General features: G+C 42.9%; 1 protein-coding gene across 1 annotated transcript in view; it reads left to right on the forward strand.

Annotated features, from left to right (window-relative positions):
- The window catches only part of LOC148366728 (EMILIN-1-A-like), a 39,294-nt gene extending 23,128 nt beyond the window's left edge, over positions 1-16,166 (forward strand). The window contains exons 6-12 of the mRNA XM_088333527.1: positions 247-550; positions 4,193-4,432; positions 4,515-4,763; positions 4,841-5,032; positions 7,287-7,367; positions 11,397-11,531; positions 13,241-16,166. Of these exons, the coding sequence (XP_088189653.1) occupies positions 247-550; positions 4,193-4,432; positions 4,515-4,763; positions 4,841-5,032; positions 7,287-7,367; positions 11,397-11,531; positions 13,241-13,563 (1,524 nt within the window). The 3' untranslated portion in view covers positions 13,564-16,166. The remainder of the gene's footprint in view (positions 1-246; positions 551-4,192; positions 4,433-4,514; positions 4,764-4,840; positions 5,033-7,286; positions 7,368-11,396; positions 11,532-13,240) is intronic.
- Positions 16,167-19,726: the final 3,560 nt, after the last annotated feature.

Raw genomic sequence — 19,726 nt, forward strand, 5'->3', positions numbered from 1 at the left:
GAGCGCTTCATAAATCGCGCATCACAATGCATCGATGATTAAATTCGTTTTTAATAATCTATTTTAATCAATCTTATCAATTAGTTGTTGCAGCCCTAATCATTACCATTACCATTTAGAGATGTCTGTGCATGCCACCGAAGCCTATTGAGATGTTGGTGCTATAATGAAGGATAAACTTTTTTTTTTTTTTCAAATTAAACGTATGCCGACATGAATATTCACGAGTCAATGTTCTTCACTTAGGTATTGGACCTAAGCCAAGACATCCATAAGATCAAGGTTGTGACTGGTGACCGTGGCGAACACTTTAACCGCATTGTGACGGAGGTGGAGTTGCTTGGCCAGGACTGTGAAATCTGCAGGACGGTTGAAAATGAGTTGAAGAAGCTGCGGAATGATTCCAAGGATGCTCTGGATCGCCTGCAGAACCATCTCGACCGACTTGAGCTGAGCGAGGACTCTCGTGGTTCCTGCAATCGGATGTGTCCTCACTTGCAGGATCAAGTTCTTCTACTGCGAGAGGATGTCACACGTTGCATGAGTAAATGTAAGGTGAAATATCTCATCTCATCTCATCTCATTAGCCGCTTATCCTCATAAGGGTCGCGGGGGGGCTGGAGCCCATCCCAGCCATCTCCGGGCAGTGGGCAGGGGACAACCTGAAATGGTTGCCAGCCAGTCGCAGGGCACACGGGGACAGACAACTCATTCGCTCATTCACACCTAGGGACAATTTGGACCGGCCAATTCACCTGAAATGCATGTTTTTGGAACGTGGGAGGAAACCGGAGTGCCCGGAGGAAACCCACGCAAGCACGGGGAGAACATACAAACTCCCCACAGGAAGTCTGGAGCTGGATTTGAACCCACGGCAGGTTCCCATGACATGAACTGTGCCGCACAAGCGCTAACTACTGCGCCGCCGTGCTGCCAGGTGAAATATCGTGTTGCCGAAATATGGCCCATGCATCTCATTTCCTTCTGAAAAAAAATAATTCTGTAGAATTATATAAAATAGTGACGCTGCCCTACTTTCGAGCGATTCAAATGTGGATCCGTACACATTTTCCGGTGTGTATCCAAAACAGAACCGAAGGTAAACGTGCTCAAAGCCAATCGTGATTCATTCTGACACACTATTATTACGCACAAGTGCGCACAATCAGTGATTGACTTCTAGAAAGAGAAGTCAAACATTTACAACTCTATCACAATGTCTAAAAATGAATGCAAAATTTTCAAGGGATGTGAACTAGTCGCCTCCAAATGTCCACTTACCATTAGAAAAATGTGTAAAATACAATATCTAGTGTTTCAGATTTTGATCAAATTTGACAAGGTACTAGGTAAGGCTTCAAGTTATTGTCTAACCAGTTTTCCAGCTAAGATGTCCATGTTACACCCATCTGCAGGCATTACTATGTGTTCCAACTCAGATGACACAATATTAGTAGCACTTGCACTAATGATCTCAGTTTGGGCAAAAACTTGAGAGTGTTACCTTTTAAAGGAGACCAAAACCGTTCATACTCTCGAAACTATTCAAGAACAGCATTCAATTTACTTTGGGTACGTCTTGGATTGGGATTTTAGGAAAATGTTCAGGAACAGTAAGGGATTAAATCAAAATAAATGATGCATCAATAACTCACAAAACAGTTTTAAGATGCTTTATGATTGAACAATGTAATAACATTATTTTGACTGAGTGAGTTGTCTGTCCCTGTGTGCCCTGCGATTGGCTGGCAACCAGTTCAGGGTGTCCCCTGCCCACTGCCCGATGATTGCTGGGATGGTCTCCAGCACCCCCGCGACCCTACTGAGGATAAGCGGTGCAGCTGATGAGATGAGATGAGACTTCCACAAATTCATCAAAGTCAATTTTTATATTTAAATCGATCATCCGAAAAATTTAATTTCGGTTCTCTCCCGCTATTATCCGTGCCTGCATCCTGTCAAAATTTTGCCAGTCTGCCAGACTTTAATAAGAAAACACACAGTCATGTTTTAAACGTCTTGTTTATGTCAACGACCAGTGGCTGGAGTTCCCGACCTGGAACCGTCGAAAAGGATCACAAACCTCTTGCTCTTAAAGTACATGGTCTGTTGTTACCAGGGCAACCTCCAACAACAGTGAAATTGCTGGTGTTGCAAAAGTGAAAGTACTTTCTCTTGTACCGGCATGCCTTCTTCTTTAGGCATGCACCACTTTTCAGGTACCGTGGGGCAAATACGTATTTAGTTAACCATGAGTTGTGCAAGTTCTCCACCTGAAAATATTAAAGGGGTCTGTAATTGTCAACCTGGGTAAATCTCAACCCCAAAAGACAGAATGTGGTGAAAAAACGATCTGAAAAATTCTTTAAAAATCAAACAATGCGTTACCATAGTGGAATTTAAGTATTTGGTCAATACCTCAAGTGCATCTCAATACTTTGTTATGTACTTCTTGTTGGCAATAACAGAGACCAAACGTTTTCTGTACCTCTTTACACACACTGTTGCTGGTATTTTGGCCCATTCCTCCATGCAGAACTCCTCAAGATCAGTGATGTTTTGGGATTGTCGTTGCGCACGCTGGACTTTCAACTCCCTCCACAGATTTTAAGTTGTTGTCTGGAGACTTGCTATGCCACTCCAAGAGCCTGAAATGCTTCTTACAGAGCCTTGCCTTTGTTGCCGTGGCTGTGTGTTTGGGATTGTCATGTTGAAAGACCCACCCGCGTCTCATCTTCAATGCCCTTGCTGGTGGAAGAAGAATTTTGCTCAAAATCTCTTGATACATGGCCCCCTTTATGTTTTACTTTACTGGCTTCCGCAGGGGGACATAACTAGCAGTGCAGGATTTGAGTACCTGGCAGCGCGTCCCAGCTCACTGTAGGTCTAGGTCCCCCATGTGGTTCTGGGATTTTTGCTCACCATTCTTGTTATCGTTTCGACACCACACGGTTAGATCTTGCATGGAGCACCACATCGAGGGAGATTAACAGTGGTCTTGAATGTCTTCCATTTCTTTAATAATTACTTCCTCAGTTGATTTCCTTACAAGAAGCAAACTACTTATTGCAGATTCAGTCTTCCCAGCTTGTTGCAGGTCTACAATTTTCTCTGATGTCCTTTGATAGCTCTTTGGTCTTGGCCATAGTGGTGTTTGGAAGGTGACTTTTATACCAATGATAAGTTAAAATAGGTGCCAATAATACAGGTAACAAGTGGAGCCTTGTTAGACCTCGTTAGAAGAAGTTAGTGTCATGAGGCGTGGTGGGGGGAAGGAGTGATCGGACCAGAACGGAGGCAGGAGGCAGGAAGGGAGAACTCAATTGCGTAACGATCCATAAGTTTTATTTAACAAAATAAAAGTCGCCCAATACTCCAGGACAAAACAGAACAATAGAGTTCCTCCGGCACGAACTCAACAGGACAGGGCATAACAGACGGAAAATGTTTAAAACTAAAACAGGACAAGGCATAACAGACATGGGATTGTGTAATGAGCCAGCGCCCGCCAAACCCAAAATCCAGCCTTAAATAGCAGACCAGCAATCAGCTGATCTGCTGCAGCTGAGTTCGGGGGCGCGGCAGACTGGTAGCCATGGCGACCGTGACAGTTAGACCTCTTTGACAGCCAATAGCTTCTTGTTTGTATGGGAAGAAATATTTATTTTCCATTATAGTTTGGAAATAAATTATTTGAAAATCCACCAGTAAGATATTTTTTCACATTCTGTCTTTAATGGTAGAGGTTTACCCATGTTGACAATTACAAATATTTTAGGTAGGAGAACTTGCAAAATTGGTGGTTGACAAAATACTTATCTGCCCCTCTGTAATTTGGGATTTCTTGTGAAAATACGGTACATGAATGATGTCACCATCTTGAATGGTCACATGATCTCCAACTCGATGCATCTTTTAAAACTGTACCTTGTTGGACTGCATTGTCTCCCAATGGCGCTGATAAGCTTCATCTTCTCACTAGAAACGCCTCGTCTGCTCAGAGCATATGATTTTACTTCTAAGGCAAACCAATTCTTTGGATCAATCTGGTTTTTCCAAATCTGTTTCGTAAACAGATATTCTGGTTATGAAAGGGATAACCGAGGTCCCTAATTCACATTAAAGTGTAGGAACAGAGATCAGAAAACGGTAAATGTCTTTATCTTTAGAAAACAACTCCCTTATTGTTCAGGTGGAGGTCCAGGAAACTCAAATTCAGTCCATGAAAATGGAGGTACCGATGGAGATGGTGTCCGCTTGGATGGTGACCGGCCTTTAGATGGTCACAGTGTGATTGGAGGCTCCAAAGACCAGATAAAGACTCTCCACGGGGATTTTTCCGACGTCATTCTGACCTTCAGTTCTGTCAACGAAACCCTCAAAGGTCTTGAACACACTGTACAGAAACATGGCAGCGTCATCACTGACCTCGGTGAGCTGAATTCAATGCAATGGGCTCTGCCAAAATTTGTTCTTAAGTTGTGTGACCTGCTAATCTTCTTAAAAAATGACAGGAAATACAAAGGACAAAATTATCTCTGAACTGGACAAAATACAACAGGAGGTGACGGAACACATTGAGAAAAGTGAAGACCGGCTGAATGGGATGGATGGAGATGTCCGGCGTTTTGAGAGTATGGTGCTGGTAGAGATGGGAGACTGCAAGAGATCAGGTGATGGGTTAGACAAGAGGCTATCCAAGCTGGAAGCAGTCTGTGGAAGGTTGGACGGAGTCTACGACTCAATCTACAAGATCAAAGAAGGTAAATCAACTCACCCTTTCCCTACAATTGTCATACTGATGAGAGATTCAGTATTACTGAATTCTCTACTTTTTCAGGACTGAAGCAACATATATCAAGCTTATGGACAGGTTTTTCCGGTCTCAACAACACAATCATTGATCACGGAAAGATTGTTGAATTTGTTAAGAAGACTCAAGAGGATGTTCATAGCCGAATAAAGAACCTTAACTCCAGCTTGAGCCACATCATGGAAGATATGGAGACTCTCGCAGACAACACCCTGACTGGTAGGACTTGATTCAATTCTGGTTTATTTTTATTAAAATATTTTTAGTGAACAATGATTATGCTTACCAGTCTCTCCAAGACTAAACTACAATTCCATACTCTGAAGAGTTTATACTCTAAATCGTGGGTGGGCAGACTACGACCCGTAGGCCACATGACCGCTGAAGTTATATACTATTTTATACACTGTTTTATCTTACATAAAGTCAAACATACTTGTTCTAAAATCTGACTTCAGTGTTTGAGGGCAAACTCTGAGAGAAGGCTGTCGTAAAAACGCCTGTGCTTTGGAATGTGTCTTTGGTTTCTGGTTGTGTAGATAACAATGACTTATCACCTCGCTTGGGGGCAAGGGCGATGAGCTACCAACCTTCTCCTAATGCCTCGAAGGACGATTGGGATAATTGCATCAACATGGCGTGGACCAATCAGCCAGAGGCTTGGTCATGGCGCGTAAACATTCCATTGGCATAAATTATAACAGAGGAGTTCCGGAGTCTCTTCGCTCTGTCTCCTGCACACGATTGTAAAATTGGCACAGGCAGAGAGACCTGATTTGTTAAACTATTTGATTCGGCTAAAAAATTTCTCACTAATTTCCCTGACTTTGGAACATGCTCCAACTGTAAGAGTTTGGACAAGACACGTGAAGTGTCTTGGACTCAGTTTGTAGTTTAGGAAATGTTGAAACCTTATACCGTTAAACAAAAAAAACATGATATATATATATATATATATATATATATATATATATATATATATATATATATATATATATATATATATATACGGTATGTATATATATAAAATTGTCAAAAAACTACCACTAATAAAATGCCGTGTTACTTTTGTCCCCAGTGTCCCTTCCTGTGGACTGCGCTTAAAGCCATTGTGCAATTAGTTGGCTAAATTTTTTTGTACATGCTATTTTTTTTAATCACTTCTAATAAAGATATTGATCCAATTTTATGCAAAAAAATGAGCTAGCCTTTCGGCATATTGACTTTTTCAATGTCCCAGTGTCCCTTCCTGTGTACTGCGCTCAAGGCCAATGTGCAAATATCTGGCTACAATTTGTTGTACACGCTATTTTTTGTTACTTATTTAAAGAGAGCTGACTGGGACGATCAACACAAGGCTGGCCCACCAAACACACGCAGTAAGCAGCCAGAGCTATTGTGAGCTAACCCACCCGAAAAAGACGCCAGGCTAACAGGGAACCAACAGTGAAAAGTAGATAGGGTAACAAAAACGAACCAAGCAGGGGATAACCCTATGGAGACAGAAGCTAGCCCAGCTAAAGTAGTGCTAACCGGGACCAATCGGTGGAAGAACGGGAGGCTGGCTGACTGAAAATGTGCAGTATGCAGCCAGGCTGACCCGGAGCCGACAACAAAAATGGCTACGGCAACAAACACGAACCCGGCTGGGAATTAACCAATGGATGTGGCAAGCAAGCCAGTTGCTAAAGAGACCTAACCGGGACAATCAACGCCAGACTGGCCAACCAAACAGACGCAGTTGGATGAAGTAATGGGACCGAAAAAGGGCGAGCAGCCAAAAAAAGGGCTAACAGACAAAAATAACACATAGAGAGCAAGCGAAGATAACCCATCTGGAAACAAACCAATGGACATGGCAGGCCAGCTTTCTGCTAAAGACAGCTAACCAGTAGGCTTGTTAACCGAAAACATGCAGTAAGCAGCCAGGCTAACCAGGAACCAACGACAAAAAGCTGGGAATAAACCAATGGACAAGAGGGGCTACCTGGCTGCTAATGGGGGCTAGCTGGACCAAACGAACCTGGAAGCCTTTGGCAGCCTCGACACTAACGGGGAGCTAACCGGATAATATTATACACAATGGCCAAAGGCAAAAGAGGAACACACCTTGTAACAGGGGCAGGTAAACTTACCCTACATTGATTTTAGGCTATCGAAGCACGCAACTCGGATGAAACAGTCACAAGCTGTCCAGCGACAGTTTCAATTCTCCAAGCAGAAATAAGCGGTATGCAATCGCTGTTCACTGCAATGGCCGCTGTTTTGGAGCTGCCCTATATGTTGAGTAAACGGAACCTTAGTCTTGTTTTCATCCAATGACATCACAACTCTAGAGGACTTTAACGGGTCGGGCTGGATTTTTTTATGCCCTATCTTACTTCGAGTACACATCGATCACAAAATGACATATACAGTGACCTAAGCCTACACATTTTAAATAATATATAACATTTGCATAATACTTTTGCAGGTCCACCTGGGTTGCCAGGTCCCCAAGGGCCGCTTGGACCTCCCGGAAGACCTGGAGAAAGCGGAGCACGTGGCCTACCAGGTAGAACACTGATACCTATGTTGTATTTTACACTCCTGAACATGAAAAACTGTATGAATTAAGAGTTTGAAGCAACATTTTTATAATGTCTTTAAATTTTACGGATAATAAAATTCTATCGTTTGGGTAAGGGGGTCAATCAGGCCTGGGTGCCCATCAAGGACAGTTGAGGGTCCTGCAGACCTGTTCTGAAAATAGCTCACCGGTCATTGAGATTTTTCAGTAAGATTATATTTTTTGTTGGTTAACTGAGTCTATTTAAACTTATTTTTGACAATTAACTTGGTAATAACACAGTAACAACATAGTAATAACATGGTAAATTGTTATTTTAGAAATTCAAATGAATAAATTCCATTTCATGGCAACAAAAAAACACATCCATACAAGTATTGTTGATTATTTTTTTAAAGCAATTAATTAAGAAAGTAGAATGAGAAATTATTTGCATATTAAACACATTTATTTATTCATCTTTTTATAGATTTATTTTACAGGAAATACAACAAACTGAATTCCAATTCATGTGCAGAACAAAATGTGCCTTCTTTTAGTCTGCTATCTGGCTTCGCTTTTAGATTTTTGGCTAGTTGTCCTTTTACCTTTTTAACTATTTAGCAAGCTAACTAGCTAGCTTTTTAATTTTTTTACATCTATCTAGCCAACATGTTACCATTTTGGCCAGTTTGGCCTCCTTTCTAGCTAGCTATCTAGGTTTGTTTATACCTTTCTGTTTGGATACCTATTTTAGCTAGCTAGCTAGCTAGCTCCCCTTTACTTCTTTATCTGTTTACCTTTTGAGCTTTCTAGCTTGATAGGTTATCAAGTTTTGTTTTTTTTCATTTAGAAAGCCATCTAGCTAGGTTGCTATCTTAGGAATTCCTATCAAACTGGGTTCCTTTTGCGCTAATCAATAATCTTAGATCTGTTCTCTCTAGATTTTCTTTTTTTTTAAAGGTACAGTATTTCATATTGCAGCACGGCGGCGCAGTGGTTAGCGCTTGTGCGGCACAGTTCATGTCATGGGAACCTGTCGTGGGTTCAAATCCAGCTCCAGACTTCCTGTGCGGAGTTTGTATGTTCTCCCCGTGCTTGCGTGGGTTTCCTCCGGGCACTCCGGTTTCCTCCCACATTCCAAAAACATGCATTTCAGGTGAATTGGCCGGTCTAAATTGTCCCTAGGTGTGAATGAGCGAATGAGTTGTCTGTCCCTGTGTGCCCTGCGATTGGCTGGCAACCAGTTCAGGGTGTCCCCTGCCCACTGCCCGGAGATGGCTGGGATGGGCTCCAGCCCCCCCGCGACCCTAACAAGGATAAGCGGTACGGCTAATGAGATGAGAGATGAGTATTTCATATTTGTTCTTTCAGAATTGATCATCTTAATGGTTTTGTAGTGCGGGGCGCCTACCCTTTTAGCTTTTTGGCTAGTTATCCTTTTACCTTTTTAACTATTTAGCAAGCTAACTGGCTAGCTTTTTATATTTGTTTGCGTCTATCTAGCCAACATGTTACCATTTTTGCCAGTTTGGCCTCCTTTCTAGCTAACTATCTAGCTTTGTTTATACCTTTCTGTTTGGATACCTATTTTAGCTAGCTAGCTAGCTAGCTCCCCTTTACTTCTTTATCTGTTTACCTTTTGAGCTTTCTAGCTTGATAGGTTATCAAGTTTTGTTTTTTTCATTTAGAAAGCCATCTAGCTAGGTTGCTATCTTAAGAATTCCTATCAAACTGGGTGCCTTTTGCGCTAATCAATAATCTTAGATCTGTTCTCTCTAGATTTTCTTTTTTTTTTAAAGGTACAGTATTTCATATTTGTTCTTTCAGAATTGATCATCTTAATGGTTTTGTAGTGCGGGGCGCCTACCCTTTTAGCTTTTTGGCTAGTTATCCTTTTACCTTTTTAACTATTTAGCAAGCTAACTGGCTAGCTTTTTATATTTGTTTGCGTCTATCTAGCCAACATGTTACCATTTTTGCCAGTTTGGCCTCCTTTCTAGCTAACTATCTAGCTTTGTTTATACCTTTCTGTTTGGATACCTATTTTAGCTAGCTAGCTAGCTAGCTCCCCTTTACTTCTTTATCTGTTTACCTTTTGAGCTTTCTAGCTTGATAGGTTATCAAGTTTTGTTTTTTTCATTTAGAAAGCCATCTAGCTAGGTTGCTATCTTAAGAATTCCTATCAAACTGGGTTCCTTTTGCGCTAATCAATAATCTTAGATCTGTTCTCTCTAAAATTTCTTTTTTTTTTAAAGGTACGGTATTTCAGATTTGTTCTTTCAGAATTGATCATCTTAATGGTTTTGTAGTGTGGGGCGCCTACCCTTTTAGCTTTTTGGCTAGTTATCCTTTTACCTTTTTAACTATTTAGCACTGCAATTGGCTGGCAACCAGTTGAGGGTGTCCCCTGCCCACTGCCCGATGATTGCTGGGATGGGCTCCAGCACCCCCGCGACCCTACTGAGGATAAGCGGTGCAGCTAATGAGATGAGAGATGAGATGAGACTATTTAGCAAGCTAACTAGCTAGCTTTTTATATTTGTTTGCATCTATCTAGCCAACATGTTACCATTTTTGCCAGTTTGGCCTCCTTTCTAGCTAGCTATCTAGCTTTGTTTATATCTTTCTGTTTAGATGACTTTGATAGATGACATGATTTTAACTAGCTAGCTGGCTAGCTCCCTTTTAGTTCTTATCTGTTTACCTTTCTAGCTTTCTTGCCTTTTTAATACAGTGCCTAGCGAAAGTATCGCCCCCCACTAAGAACTTTTTGTCATATTGCCATATATACATTTCAGGCTTCGAATTTAAAGTTGAAATAACTGAATATATATTCTAAGAACCGACAACATGTAAGACACAATCGTGAAGAAGAAACAAATCATTTCAACCCTAAGCCTCTAATCCCAAACCTAACCCTTGCAAAAATCAGGGTTCCCGAGGATCCTTACCAATCTTAGCAGGAAAGAGATGAGAAACGGTTCCAACCTCTATAGATCTCCCCATGTGATCTTGCTCTTGACTAGTTCCCATTTAGTCCATGCTCCCTGGGACGCTAGCTCCACCGCTTCTTCTCTCTGGCCTCAGGCTCCTCCAGGGTTTTTTCATCCATTTTCCTGATGAAACCTGGTAAAAATCCAAAATGTCATGTAGTGCTTCTAAAGCAGGACGATCTATATCAATCAATCAATCATGTATTCAAGTAATAAGTGTCCCTAATTGGATGGATGTAATGCTACTGAACATAATGAGTGGTAATAATTTTACATTTAAAATCAAGCTCTCACTCATAAATCGCAAAAGTCATGTGGGGCACCAAAAACAAACCCCATAAAAAAGTGACTCAAGGTTTTAATGGGCTTGTCAGGACCAGAACGGAAACAGGACACACTCGCGTAACGTTACTCACTGTTTTATTGGGAAGAAGGGAAAGGATTGCACACACGATCCGGAGATCGCTGATCGCGGGGAGCAGGTTGCTCGGACGCGGAAGTGGTACTTGCGTGGCGAGCGATGGCGGTGTCGGGAACGGGAAAAAAAACGGGTCAGTAGCCGGGATAGAAGAGCAAAAACGTGATCAGGATCGGAAAAAAGTCGAAAGACAGGAGAGGAGAGTAGACGTGGTCAAGATGAAAAACGGGTCGTTATTCGGGACGGGACAACAGACGTGGTCGAGATCAAACAGAGGGTAGCGGGAGACAAAAAACACGGGATAGGCAAAAAAGGGCTTGCCGTGTAAAAACAGATTCGCAGACGGACCGACAAAAGGGGACTGACAGGACAGAGTTTAAATACTGACAGGGAGCCAATCCGTCAACAAGCTGCAGCTGGCGCCACACCGGTGGGGCCAATTGGGCGCCATGGCAACCGTGACACACGGGCGGGGCCAATTGGGCGCCATGGCAACCGTGACAAGGCTGACTGGCGTGCATGAGCCAAATGACTAAAACCCAGTTTGTTATGTTTATAAACAGATTTCTGCTACTCTGCCGGATTGACTCAGATACTAATTTCCACAATGTTTATTTTCAGGACGACCGGGTGCTGATGCTCATTTCATAAAATTGTCCTTCTCTGCTGCCCTTACTGTTCCCATGGATACACCAGGGACCATTATCTTTGATAATATCTTTGTTAATGAGGGGGACTTCTACGACCCCACAACAGGTAATGATTTACAGTGAGAATTCAGTCCATTGTTTTGTTTTTTACCGAAATGAGTCAGAAGTAGCTGGCACTGGTGGGTCAAATTCATTCAGATCTTCCGTTTAGTGGAAAAGAATTGTATACAGTGGCTTGCGAAACTATTTGGCCCCCTTGAATATTGTGACCCTTTGCCACATTTCAGACTTCAAACATCAAAATATAAAACTGTCATTTCTTGTGAAGCATCAACAATAAGTGGGACACAATCATGAAGTGAAACACACTTTATTGGATATTTTAAAATTTTGTAACAAATGAAAAACGAAAATGTGGTTGTGCAAAATCATTCAGCCCCTTTACTTTCAGTGCAGCAAACTCTGTCCAGAAGTTCAGTGAGGATCTGTGAATGATTCAATGTTGATCTAAGTGACTAACGATGATAAATGGAATCCACCTGTGTGTAATCAAGTCTCTGTATAAATGCACCTGCTCTGTGATAGTCTCAGAGGTCTGTTTAAAGCATCATGGACAACGAGGAACACACCAGGCAGGCTCGAGATAGTGTTGTGGAAAAGTTTAAAGCTGGATTTGGATACAAAAATATTTCCCAAGCTTTAAACATCCTAAGGAGCACTGTGCAAGCAATAATATTGAAATGGAAGGAGTATCAGACCACTGCAAATCTACCAAGATCGGGCCGCCCCCCTAAACTTTCAGCTCATACAAGGAGAAAACTGATCAAAGATGCAGCCAAGAGGCCCATGATCACTCTGGATGAACTCCAGAGGTCTACAGCTGAGGTGGGAGAATCGGTCCATAGGACAACAATCAGTCGTATACTGCACAAATCTGGCCTTTATAGAAGAGTGGCAAGAAGGAAAATATCCATGAAAAGTGTCTTTTGAAATTTGCCACAAGCCACCTGGGAGACACACCAAACACATGGAAGAAGGTGCTCTGGTCAGATGAGACCAAAATCGAACTTTTTGGCAACAATTTAAGACGTTATGTTTGGCGTAAAAGCAGCACAGCTCATCACCCTCAACACACCATCCCCACAGTCAAACATGGTGGTGGCAGCATCATTGTTTGGGCCTGATTTACTCCAGCAGGGACAGGGAAGATGGTTAAAATTGATGGGAAGATGGATGGAGCCAAATACAGGACCATTCTGGAAGAAAACCTGACAGAGTCCGCAAAAGACCTGAGACTGGGACGGAGATTTGTCTTCCAACAAGACAATGATCCAAATCATAAAGCAAAAGCTGCAATGGAATGGTTCACCAAAAACTTTTCAAGGTGTTAGAATGGCCAAGTTAAAATCCAGACCTTAATCCCATTGAGAATCTGTGGAAAGAACTGAAAACTGCTGTTCACAAATGCTTTCCAACCTCACTGAATTTGAGCTGTTTTGCAAGGAGGAATGGGCCAAAATATCAGTTTCTCGATGTGCAAAACTGATTAAGACTTGCAGCTGTAATGGCAGCAAAAGGTGACAAAGTATTAACTCAATGGGGCTGAATCATTTTGCACACCCACTTTTCTGTTTTTTATTTGTTAAAAAAGTTTAAAAAATCCAATAAAGTGTGTTCCACTTATTGTTGATCCTTCACAAGAAATGACAGTCTTATATCTTGAAGTTTGAAGTCTGAACTGTGGCAAAAGGTCACCAAGTTCAAGGGGGCCAAATAGTTTCGCAAGCCACTTTATTCACCATCTCTCCCTTTCAGGTATTTTCACCGCCCCAGTGGATGGTCACTACTTCTTCAGTGCCATCCTCACAGGCCACAAGAATGAAAAAATCGAAGCAGTCCTTTCCAAATCCAACTACGGCATGGCCCGCGTGGATTCGGGAGGTTATCAACCCGAGGGTCTGGAGAACACCCCTGTTGCTGAAGCCAAAACCTCTCCAGGCTCACTGGCTGTTTTTAATATCATCTTACCGCTGAAGACCCGGGACACCATCTGCATCGACTTGGTGATGGGGAAGCTAGCCCACTCTGTGGAACCACTGACTATCTTTAATGGGATGCTCCTCTATGAAGATATGTGATGGTCTTCTGGTCATGACCATAAATACACTGAATGACAAAGTGCTTGAAGACAAGCCTACAGGGGGCAGTATCAAAACAACGATATCATTTTGGTATTCAGAAATGAAAAAAGGATCGAGAGCATTGGTACAATTTTCCTTTATAATGAACTGTATCGGATCTTGTGACAAGAAACAGTAGGACTTTCTCAGTTTCTTCCCAGTAGCTTTGTCACAACAGTGTGGAAGGATGAAGTTTAAAATGCAGGTACGTAAATGGTTTCGAAATGTGACTAAAAAGACGTTTTTTCACTTTTTTTGAATATTTTTTTGACTGATGACCCATTCACAAAAAATATGATGTGTGGTTGGTACATTATACTGTTCTGGGGGCCATTAGGCAATCAACCCTGTTGATAAACACTTAGTTGTTCTTTAGATTTGTTCAAAGTGAGTTGGTTGCCTGCGATTGGCCGGCAACCAGTTCAGGGTGTCCCCTGCCCACTGCCCGATGATTGCTGGGATGGGCTCCAGTACCCCCGCGACCTTACTGAGGATAAGCGGTGCGGATGATGAGATGAGGTGAGTTGGTTGCCCCCAGTAGGGTCGTAGGGGTACCATTTCCTGTGGTGTGTCTTGGGCAAGTACAGCCTGGTAGCACCCACCCCTCTCCAGGCTAAAATAATGGTATGGATCCCTTAATCAGTAGGATTGTATGGACACCATTTCCTGTGGTGTGTATTGTGCAAGTACAGCCTGGTAGCGCCCACCCCTCTCCAGGCTATAATAATGGTATGGATCCCTTAACCACTAGGGTCGTATGGGCACAATTTCCTGTGGTGTGTATTGGGCAAGTACAGTCTGGTGGCGCCCACCCATCTTCAGGCTTAAATAATGGTATGGATCCCTTAACCACTAGGGTTGTAGGGGCACCATTTCCTGTGGTGTGTCTCGGGCAAGTACAGCCTGATGGCGCCCATCCCTCACCAAGCCAAAAAAATGGTATGGATCCCTTATCCACTAGGGTCATAGTGGCACCATTTCCTGTGGTGTGTCTTAGGCAAGTACAGCCTGGTGGCATCCATCCCTCACCAAGCCAAAATAGTGGTATTGATCCCTTAACCACTAGGGTTGTAGGGGCACCATTTCCTGTTGTGTGTCTTGGGAAAGTAAAGCCTGGTGGCGCCCATTGCTCTCCCGGCCAAAATAATGGTATGGCTCCCTTACCCACTAGGGTCGTAGGGGCACCATTTCCTGTGGTGTGTATTGGGCAAGTACAGCCTGGTGGCGCCCATCCTTCACCAAGCCAAAATATTGGTATGGATCTTTTAACCACTAAGGTCGTAGAGGCACCATTTCCTTTGGTGTGTCTCAGGCAAGTACAGCCTGGTAGCGCCCATCCCTCTCCAGGCCAAACTAATGGTATAGATCCCTTAACCACCAGGGTTGTAGGGGCTATCATTTCCTGTGGTGTGTCTTGGTAAGTACAGCCTGGTGGTACCCATCCCTCACCGGGCCAAAATAATGGTATGGCTTCCTTACCCACTAGGGTCGTAGGGGCACCATTTCCTGTGGTGTGTCTTGGGCAAGTACATTCTGGTAGCGCCCATTGCTCTCCAGGCCTAAATAATGGTATGATCCCTAAACCAGACAGGTTGTAGAGGCACCATTTCCATTGGTGTGTCTTGGGCAAGTACAGTCTGTTGGCGCCTATCCCTCTCCTGGCCAAAATAATGGTATGGATCCCTTACCCACTAGGGTCGTAGGGACACCATTTCCTGTGGTGTCTTAAGCAAGTAGAGGCTGGTGGCAACCATCCCTCACCAGGCCAAAATATTGGTATGGATCTTTTAACCACTAAGGTCGTAGAGCCACCATTTCCTGTTGTGTGTGTCTTGAGCAAGTACAGCCTGGTGGCGCCCATCCCTCTCCAGGCCAAAATAAGGGTATGGATTCCTTAACCACACAGGTCGCAGGGGCACCATTTCCTGTGGTGTGTCTTTGGCAAGCACAGCCTGGAGGCGCCTATCCCTCACCAGGCCAAAATAATGGTATGGATCCCTTAACCACTTTTAATGAGATGAGATGAGACATTTGTTGACTGTGTTGATATATCATTGAAGGACAAGATTCTACAAAGTAGCCTGTACTAGGTTAGTATCTGATTATATGAGGTTTAGTTTGCATAACTTTTAATCCGGTATTCAACATTGTAGTATTTTTGTTGTGTGTTGATCCGTCTTGAAAATAATGTATTGAGTGCAGAGACGTTTGTCAGGTCCATAATCTATCTATTTGACATCGTATACTGTAAGTCACCGTGAGCCTTTGTGTAAATGCTTTACAATATATGCTCTGCGATTGTGCATGACGAATTATTTCTGTTAACGATTGCTTTTTAATTCTTATCATTCAAAATTCTGCCATGTAAAACCTTTCTACACAATGGTACCAACTCAATCACCCGTCCCTGACCTGTCCCTGACCCGTCCCTATACTGCCCCCACAATTCACCTGTAAATTAAGGTTCATTTTAAATAGGGAGTCGGCAAACTTTTCGGCTCAGGAGCCAAATTCAGGGTTTGTACAGCTGCTTGAAATCTTATAAAAAGCTTGAATTTTAATTTTGTGTTTTTAAGGATTGAAAAGTGCTTGAATTTTGAATGAGGTGCTTGTAAATGCTTGAATTTGTTACCATGTTTCTCTGTTTAAAAAGGACGCAGCCACTGCTCTCTGGTGGCTTCGCTTTGTCATTGCATTTCTTCTTCATCTGGTATTAGTTTTTGTGGCATTGTCTATTGAAGCATTATCGCCCCCTACGGGTGTGGCCTAAAAGGACAGGTGCGTGCTACGGTGCTACACCTAAACAAGGCACTATTAAATGTGTATCAGTGCAAGAATTACATATCAGTTAAAGGCGTGTAAAAACCCTAACTATGTGGCCCCCTGAGCTAAAATGAGTTTGACACCCCTGTATCACAAGCCAGGAACGGAGACCGGACCCAATCGCGTTCGTTTTAGTTTTTATTAAGAAAGAGAGCAGTGCTTGCATCCACAATCTGATGATCGTCGGTCACGGGTGGCAGATGGCAGGAACGCGGAAGTGGCACTTGTTGTTGACAGCAAGAAACAGGTCGATGGCCAGGACGGAGGAGCAAAACAGTAACGGGTCCAGAAAAGAGGTCGGCAACAGGTATCAGGCAAGAAACAGGGCAAAATAGGTCGATGGCCGGGACGGAGGAGCAAAAGCAGAAACGGGTCCAGAAAAAAGCTCGGCAACAGGTATCAGGCAGGGCAACAGGGCAGGATAATGTCGGAGAGTACAAAGCTTGCCTAGCTGGGAGCCTAGGTTCGCAGACGGTCTGACGGCTTCCTTTCGGAAGACGGGAGTTTGAAAAGAGACCAACAGCCAATCAGGTCCCGTGGCTGTAATCATGACACCCTGATAGTCAGGCTTCTGCCAAACAAGGTACCAGCAAAACACACGAGAGGAATAAAGTCAATGAGCAAGGCACTCATGAAATCATCTCTCATTTAATTTAAAGTTCCCTGCAAAGGAGTCACTTGAGCTTCACCCCTCCAATCGAATTTCTGGAAAAGGCCATCTAAACGGGGTTGTTTGTCTCAAAGCATGGTCCAGAAAATCCAAAACGATCCCAGTTGTGGTCTTCACTGTATGCAAACGTAGTGATTACCTCAGTGAAGACGGGTTTCCTTTTTCCTGGGGGTTAGGGTTTAAGTACGCACCTGCTTAGCTCATTGAGTTGGTTTCATCGAGAAGAATCTTTTCCAGATGATTCCACCTCCTGTACCTCAGTTTATATTACCGTCGAATAGTTCCCAAAGTCATTGAAGGCCACCCTGGATTTCAAACGTTCTAGAGATTGTTTCAGGTTGCACACAGATTCTGACTTTACGCGACAATGGCATCAGTGTCTGAAACTTGTGGCAAAAAGTTAGCGGACACCAGGGCAGACAACTCTGAAAAATTGCCTGCCCACACATAAAGTTGCCTGCCCCATTTTTCACAACTTGAAACACAATAAGACGACTCATCGCAAAAAAAACATTGTTGCAAAGTATTAAGGATTGATAATCAGAATATATAACAAAACAACACTTTAAAATGAAGTTTATTATAAATCTACTTATAACATTCATTGCATGTACCGTATTTTCCGCACTATAAGGCGCACCTAAAAGTCTTAATTTTTTTCAAAAGCTGACCATGCGCCTTATAATACAGTGCGCCTTGTATATGGATCAATATTAAGTCGCAAAGTCTTGCAACTAAAGCAAGCAGCCGCCGACTGGATTTTCCCCCGAAGGCGAAGTCGTCCGCGGTGTGTGCTGGGATTTATATACCGGCATTTCATTGGCTAACCAATATGTCAATCATCATTTGAATCAATCACTATTGGCTAAAGTTATTCGGAGGTAAAGGGGGCGGATCCTTTTTATCATTTACAGGCTCGCATAGGCTAAAGGGGCGAAACAAAGCCTGCAATTGGCCGAAAAAGATGAATGTGAATCACATGTTGAGTTGCACTACGGCATAGAGAAAACATTTCTTACTATTCTGTATTTGTAAATATTTTACTCTCCTGGATTTACTACGCTCACGGTTGTAAGAAGACCATTGTTACGTATCATTAATGAACGTGATGGCTGCAAGAGAACTTAGGTGAGCTATGCGGATTTATATTTTCCCGGTATCTTGTTTTAGAACGATCTTGATGTTTCTGTGATGAGTCTATTTTTAAACTCAATTCAATTCAAAGTGTTTATTGTCATATGCACAGTCAAGAACTCCGTTTCCCTGCACAATAAAATTCTTACTTTGCTGTCCACACAGTTGCCAGCAAAAAATAAAATGGAAACTAAGAAATGTTTGTTTGGTGACATCGTACGGACACCGCATCCGCACGTGTCTACGACACGTATTTGCATTCTTTGCAAGCTTTCGGAATGTTAAGTTTGACTGAACTATCTGACTGTTTTGTCGACGTTCCCATTGTAGCGCCTTATAATCCGGTGCGCCTTATGTATGGAAAATATAGGACCAAAAACTATTTTTTGGGGGTGCGCCCTATAACCCGGTGCGCCTCATAGTGCGGAAAATACGGTATATGACATCGCTGTTTTCCATCTGCCATCAATATGTACCTGTATCTACTCATCTTTATTTATGAAATGTTTGCGTTGCGTCGTCTGCTACAAGCCACGTGAACTCCTCTTTCCACCATGCTTTTAATGTCGGTTTACGTTTATGGGCCTGCTCTTGGAAGTCAATCTTCCCATTTTATTTAAAAATACTCGGGTGGAGGCAAGGTGTTGCTGCACGCCCGGTTCTCTGGGTTCGACAGCGCGAGAGGTGGAGGGGGGAAGCAGAGGGCCCTGCCATGGGCATCACGTAAAGTCTGTTTTTTGTAATGACGGGTGGATAATAAATAATTTAAAAAATCCAGGCCCAACCCGGACGAAACGATTGAAATTTAGGCCTGACCTGACTTGGATTTCAGGCTCAGGCTTAAGATCTTACCTCTAGGCTGAAAGTGGCGAACATAACCTATTCCCGTTCGTGAAACTCCTGCTCGCTTCGGAGTTGTTGGACCTTTCTTAACCATGTCAAGGTTTTCTTGAAAAGTCGGTCTTGAAAATGGCTTTAAGAGTGGAGCTGCGACTAAATCCTTTTACTTATCCTTCAGCCGTTGTTTATTGACAAAAACTTTATTAAATCAACACAACAATAAATTTCCTTTTACAGCTCGTTCTTTTCTATTTTTCACGGCTGTTGACGCGTCGCTTTGCTGGATTACCGATCATAATTTGTGATCCCGGTGATGTTTCCCTGGCCCCACAAGCAGGCTCTGATTTCCGATAGATTTCTGAGTCTAGCAACATCTTATGGCTGAAATGTGATTGGTTACATGCTTAAATATGAAAGCACATCTTCAGGAAGCGGCACCACCAGGAGGAAGCAATGAAAGGAAGCTGACGGACAATTTCGAATTTATTAATAAGTATTGGTGGACAAAATATAACTGATATCACAAGATATTTTTTAGTCCAGGAGAGAACACCACTGGTGTTTAATGCAGGCTGTCTGTCAAGAAACGGGTCGGGAATCAGGAAGTCGGAACTCATTTGCGTAGACGATCTGTCACTTTAATTGAGAAAGAAA

This window comes from Urocampus carinirostris, chromosome 4 (genome assembly GCF_059441175.1).
Source record: "Urocampus carinirostris isolate Australia breed hairy pipefish chromosome 4, RoL_Ucar_1.0, whole genome shotgun sequence".
Classification (NCBI taxonomy): domain Eukaryota; kingdom Metazoa; phylum Chordata; class Actinopteri; order Syngnathiformes; family Syngnathidae; genus Urocampus; species Urocampus carinirostris.